At 33.5% G+C, this 6,953-nt stretch overlaps 1 protein-coding gene across 1 annotated transcript in view; it reads right to left on the bottom strand.

Annotated features, from left to right (window-relative positions):
- AGL (amylo-alpha-1, 6-glucosidase, 4-alpha-glucanotransferase) overlaps nt 1–6,953 on the bottom strand; it is an 81,162-nt gene that overhangs the window by 60,398 nt on the left and 13,811 nt on the right. The window contains exons 5-7 of the mRNA XM_008586130.1: nt 6,511–6,714; nt 2,589–2,770; nt 2,192–2,303 (exon numbers count right to left, since the gene is read on the bottom strand). Coding sequence (XP_008584352.1) covers nt 2,192–2,303; nt 2,589–2,770; nt 6,511–6,714 — 498 coding nt within the window. The remainder of the gene's footprint in view (nt 1–2,191; nt 2,304–2,588; nt 2,771–6,510; nt 6,715–6,953) is intronic.

Raw genomic sequence — 6,953 nt, 5'->3', positions numbered from 1 at the left:
GGAACAATGGGGGGTGGGGTTCGTTTGCGGGCACGGAAAAAAAAAAAAAAAAAAAAAAAAAAAAAAAAAAAAAAAAAGTAAAAATAAAAATAAGATTATTAGAAGAAAACACAGAATGCAGAGGGAACATCTTTTCTAAGCCCGATATAAAATCAGATGCATAAAAGAAAAGATTAACAAATATGAGTACATTGAAAAAAAATACCACCATAAACAAGAGCTAAAAGATCAACAATATAGCAGAATACATGTGAGGCCTGTATAATAAGGAATTAGTAATAATAATAAATCAATATGAAAAAGGCAACAGAAAAATGGGGAAGAAACATTAACAGGCTTAATGGAAGAAATATAAATGGCTAATTAACATGTGAAAAGATACTTCATTAATACACAAAAAAATGCAAATTAAAATAAGGCATGTTTTGCCTGACTGACAAAGATTACATAGATTAATGTATCTAATGTTGGTGAGGGTATTGTTAGTGATACTGTAAGCTGGTATAACTTGATGTGAAAATCAATTTGACAATATCTGTTGTATTTAAAATTTGTATGTCCTTTTACCCAGTCATTCTATGTCTAACAATTTATCCTACACATTTACTTACATAGGAAAGTAAACATAACATGTACATGAGTATATTCTCTGCTTATAAGAATACAAATTCCATCAAGGAAAGGGCTTTGCTGTGTTCACCACTAAATCCTCACTCCTAGAAGTGTCTAGCACATGGTAGATGGTTCAAGAAATATGCATTGAAAGAATGAATAAACAATGAAAAAACTGGAAAAAAATTTATCTAAAAGGCTAAATAAATCCAAGCACTTTAAAATAGTGTATTGCTATGTAGGGGTAAAAGAAATAACCAGCTGTAATCAATGCATATTGTCAACTAAAACAACAAGCTGTTGAACAGTCTATGCTCTATTCTTATTTGTATGTATATAAAATGGATATAAATATAAAACCTACATAATTTATACATATAGAATTATATAGAACTATATATAAAACTTAAATTTCTTTCAAAAAGAGTCTGAAAATAAATGCTATAAACTATTAATAAACAGTTCCCTCCAAGGTGTTCTAACACCAAAGTCAAGGGTTCGGATCCCTGTACCAGCCCGTGGCCAGAAAAAAAAACAGTTCCCTCTAGGAAGTGGGTGTTGGAGGAAGTTACACATTCTATTTTATATTTTTCAACTGTTTGCTTTTTTCTTTACAATGAGCACACATTATTACATATAAATAATACAGCTTATAAATATCAGAGGAAAGGGAAGATTGAGGCCCTTTAGTAAAATGAAACATGAAAGAAAGTTAATTATCAAAAATTCCTGTGTTAAGGTGTTACAAAATTGCAAAAGTGGATGTGTGAATCTGTCTCTGTGCTTCCTGGACCTCAAGTCGTACTGACTTCTACTTAGTAAGCAGTGTAACTGGGTCCTACTGTAGCTCTGGTTTCTGGATGAGGAAAAAAATTCCTTATTTTAAGAGAGCCCAAATATCTTCACTGATAGGTTGTCCTACTCTAATTGTAGATATATTCTTTATAATAATTCTTTCTAATTTGTCTCCTAAAAACTCTAATTTCTCTTTTAGCATCGTTTTTTCTATCCTACTTTGTTGCAGACACATTAATTAACTTCTTGATTAGTTATGCCCTTAACTGAAGATTTGCTTATTTACCTTTTATTACTGCCTAATATTCGGGTTCTGTCTCACTAGAGGTTAGGTGGCCTTAATGGTGGGCATTATCAGCTGGAAGCCCCTCTACATTAGTTAAGATTCTTACTACAGACAGGAGAATACTATCACATCCCTCAGTTTCAAAGCCTGTTTCAAGCCTTTCTCAGCTGAAGTAACTGGCTCTACCTACCTCCCAGTCTTGTTTAATAAATATATACTGATTTCTACTATATTCTGAGCATTCTGCTAAGGAACCAACAGTAAGATACCGCCCTCAAGGGAAATAATTATGTTATACACTATCATGACATGTCCTTTAGATGCCTCTGCTAAGTCTCAGCTTCTAGAATCAGAGTTCTATAATACCAAAAGTAACACAAATGTCATATAATAATAACAGATTTAATAAGGATGTGATCAAGAGAAAAAGAGTTAAGCTTTTAAGAGTGATATTAAATTTATTAAATTTCATAGGGACATTCTATGTTTATCCTTTACCTTGTGTAAGAAGTCTTCTGAATTGCTCAACTGCTTTGTAAACGTCCACTTGGAAAAATTCCCAGAGTCGAATCTTTGGAAAAATATCCTCCCAAATTATTTTTCGAATGCACTGAAAAATTTCAATAGTTAAAAAAATATATATATTTAAAATATTTTCACCAAATACTGTTTACCATATTAAAATACAGGTCAGATTCTAGGGGCTGACTGGTTAGCTCTGTTGGTTAGAGCGCAGGCGTGTAACACCAAGGTCATGGGTTTGGATCCCCGTACCAGCCAGCCACCACCCCTCCAAAAAAAATACAGATTCTAAATAATTTTCAGCCATATATTTAATTTGTACTTTAGAAAGTTTTTTATTGTTTTAGTGCAGTATTCTTCTATACATACTGACATGCATATGTTGATCATTTTCGATCAAAACAGGTATGCCTTTTTCTTTGTATTTCCCTTCTGCAACGTCACAGGAGAAGTGCCAAAGTGCTCTGTCTAAGACCCATGCAGGTTTTAGGTGCGGAGAATTCACAAGATTATATGCACATTCTGGATGTTCCTGGATCCACTTACTATTAGCAGCTTAAAGAAAAAGGAAACATGAAGGACTATCTCATAATTAAATTGAAGTCAGTATCTGTGTTAAGTTTAAAGGTGAAATAAAATATCAACATCTACCACTCATCTATCACATCAATTATTTGGTTATGGTATCCTATTGTCCACTTCACCACACTTTTTTTTCCTTTTTACTTTAATTCTGCTTAGAAAATCCTGACTGAAGAAAAATTAGTTCTCTTATAGGTAACTCCTTTGCATAGCTAATCCTAAAGGAATAAGACATATTATTTTGATAAGACTGATAAAAGTGAGGCTGAGAAATTGCTGAAAGAAATGTGCTCAAAGAATAAGAATTCTTTGGAATTCTTTTATCCATCTCTATCAGATGGATAAAAAGTTTAGAATCAGAATCAGTTTAGCAACGTATTTCAAGTATTTACAACATTAAAGATAATTTTTGTTAATTTTTTAAATAAAAAAATAAAAATTACACACAATTTGTTTGATCTTTAAAATAATGCCCCTTGAATTCACAGTAAAGAGCATAAGTGGCTTAGTATACAGAAAATAAAAAGCGGTAACAACTACTGAATACCTACCACACTCCAGGAATTGTTCTAAGCAGTTAAATGTATTGATTTATTATTCTTCATCCTCTATCACACATGTAGAACATATTATGTTCCTTTAATAGATGAGGAACTGAGGCACAGAGAGACAAATAACTCAGCCAAGCCATACAACCAGGAATTAACTTGGGCAAGTCTCTCTTCAGAATCTGCAATCTTAGCCACTTGATCTGCTGCTAAATGAATGTGTTCATGCCTCACTTACTCAGCTGAACACTCTTACAGAGTTTTAGAATTGTTATCACTTCCAGTTTCAGTCATTTATTTAGTAAATCATTTATTTATTTAGCATTTATTTATACCCATTATAAACAAACACTTCGATGAAGACAGGATACATAGGACCAGAGATATTGTAATAAAAGTTAAGTTGATAATTCCCCAAATTTGCATTAAGATAGTTTCCCCTAGATTCAATATCACATTCACTGAAATTCAAAGTATTTGTTAAAAAGATAAAATGCAGTGATAATTATATCCAATTAGGATTTTCACTTATTAAGAATAAAGCTATCCCAATTTTTTTAATGGTAAAATCCTGAAACTTTTTTTTTCTCAATTATTTTGAAACAAAATCAAGTGTAAAATGAAAGAATTCTAAACATCAGCTAATGAAAGTATTTTTTCTAATTCTACAGGAAAAAGGAGTCATACTCCAAACTATATTTTATCATACATCGAAATCAAAAGCTGAACTTGGACTTTTGGAGTGGTGCAGTAAGGAACTCGGTATAAACACTGTCTCTCAGAACAATTTAATTGGTCAAAATTATGAAAAACAATCATTTAAAGTCTCTGGAAATTGTCCTAAGGACTTTCAGCATATGGAGAAACACTTATTCAAGATAAGAACACCAAGAGTCTGTGGCATTTGAACCAAAACCTGCCTAAGGGTGATTGAGTTTCCAGTAATCTTCGCCTGCCACACCTGGGGTGGGATGTCTACCCTACAATCTACCCTACAAGTGGGGGCTGGGTGGAGAAGGAAAGCTGTGATTTTTCTTTGCCTGCTCAACTGGAATAGAACTTCTGGGACATGGGGCTGGGGGAATAAGAAAAACAGGCAGCCTGCCCCGTCCAGGGTGAAACTATAACCCCAGACAGGGAGCTGGGGGAAGAGGGAGTTTTCATCTTGGTCACATCTACCAAGAGTAGAGCACCTGGGATACTCACACTGCCATTGACTTCCCCTGGATAATAACTTTTTAAATGAAAACCTGTTTCACAGAAATGACATGATTTGCAACACTTTCCAAATAAGGCTGTGGCAAAGTTCACTTCTTTTATATTGCACAGATTCTGTGGCATGCTTCAGAAAAATAGTCTGTGGCAAAGCCTGCTACTCCACCCCAATTTTTATTCTCCCTTTCTTCCTTTAGTAATAGAACTTTCAAGGTTCAGCTGTACACATGGCTGATAAACTAAACACTACGTTGCAAGTAGACAAGAGACAAATCCTATTTATTCTCCCTTTCTTCCTTTAGTAATAGAACTTTCAAGGTTCAGCTGTACACATGGCTGACAAACTAAACACTACGTTGCAAGTAGACAAGAGACAAATCCTATCTCATGGAATATGTGTAGAAGTAATATACGAGGGGTCTTCAAAAAGTTCATGGAAAGATTCATATTATCTTTCAAAAACATTCTTCTGCAAACTTTTTTCTTTCTTTCTTTTTTTTTTTTTGATTGCTGGCAGGTGTGGGGATCTGAACCCTTGACCTTGGTATTATAATACCACGCTGTAACCAACTGAGCTATCGAGCCAGCCTCTTCCGCGAACTTTTTAAAGTACCATCGCATATACCAGATCATGCCCTTAAAAGGCATGACTTTCTTTCCCCATTTCTGCTGGGTCGAATGTATAACAGGGGCTGGAGCAGCCATTTTTGATTAAGAGTTGGAAGCAAAGTGTTAAGAGACAGCAGAGGAACATGACAGAAAAAACCTAGCTCCCTATCACCATTAAGCTACCATTCAAGTCCTGGAATGCCTACTCAACCTTTTATAAGAACTAATACAATTTCAGTCTAGTTTAAGTCACTGCGTTTTTCTGTCTCTTTGTTACAGCTGCCTAAGCCATATCCCAACTCATGCAGTTTGTAAATAATACAATGCTATCATGTGGTTTGATAAACTTGATGTAAATAATATAGATTTCAAAGTAATTATCAATACTATCAAACTTTCAAGTGAAAAATAATGAGTTCTTGGATATTATAAAGTTTAGAGTAGACTTTGAAGCTTGGTTTCCAGATACAGAAACACCAATTTTGGAATGTACTTATTTCTTTACCTAATGTTGACTGTTTGCAATTATCATTGGAGATTATTATCTATATTGATGAACCAGATCTATGAGCTTTTATATATCATCATAGATCCTATGATTACTTGGAAAACTACTTCATGAAACAGCAGATATTTCTTTTAAATGTTTGTACCACCCAGAATTCCTGTTCTATATATATATGCAAATCAGTGGTTTCTAGACTTTTCTACACTGTGGCATAGAAGATAATATTGTAAGGTACACTGGGTTACACTAAAAGCTGCTCATGGCCAGAGGCTTCACCAGGCCAGTCCCAGCTGTTCCGACAGGTGAAGGGAGCGATCACCTACTCCAGGATAACCACTTGAGAAAATATATTTTATATGACTGTCTACTGCTAAGGAATCCTGGAAACCTAATTTTACTTAAATAAGCTCTTTCAACATGTAAAAGATAAAATTTCCAGATTTAACTTCTGAGAGTTTAGCAATAATTTTCTTGTTAAATAACAGAAGTCATTCAGTTTTTCAGAGCTCCTGATATATAGGAATCATTTGTTAGTCTGGAAAATATTAATACTCTAAGTTAAAATATGTAATGATTATGTCCCTTCTATGACCACTCTCCTGTTTTCATAAGCATCACACTGCAAATTATCTATATATTGACTGCATTCTCAACTAACAATTTTTTTGGAAAGAAAAAAAGTGATACTATATAAAGTGATTTTCTTAAATTAAAGGACACCTAATCATTTGCATTTTTAAAATTTATGTTAATATATAAAACATTGAGGAATGAAATAATCAGAATATAATATTCTCATCAAAATTAATGAAGGTAGTTAATGAAGTTCATACCAGTATGATTGTAGACAACATCAGTAATACAAAGAATATTCCATTCTTTTTTCAATTTTTCTACTAGCTGTCCAACATCATTCCAGGTATACTTTTTATTAGGTCTTGAAAAGTCAGGATTTAATTCTAACTGATTAGCAAGGGAATAACATGACCTAGATAGTCCAAGAGTCTGCAGTGGGGTAAAATGAATCATGTTGTAACCTGCAAAGTGAGAGAACAAAGACCACTAAGAAAAAAACAATGAAAACCATCCTAAAACTAAGCAAAATATAAATTTAAACTTTCCTGAGTAATTATAACTAGCAAGGCAACCATGCTACTGGGAAAAGAAGTAAAAGGATTGGGTTTAAATTTTAGCTGTACCAGAGACTTTAGCCAAGTCTACTTAAATCTTTCAGAACATCGGTGATAATGAGGTAATGTATTTGAAAAAATCACAA

Source organism: Galeopterus variegatus, unplaced genomic scaffold (genome assembly GCF_000696425.1).
Source record: "Galeopterus variegatus unplaced genomic scaffold, G_variegatus-3.0.2 Scaffold3839, whole genome shotgun sequence".
In the NCBI taxonomy this organism is placed as follows: Eukaryota; Metazoa; Chordata; class Mammalia; order Dermoptera; family Cynocephalidae; genus Galeopterus; species Galeopterus variegatus.
Note: the sequence above shows the minus strand (reverse complement) of the source record. Positions and strands in the feature narration are given on the sequence as shown.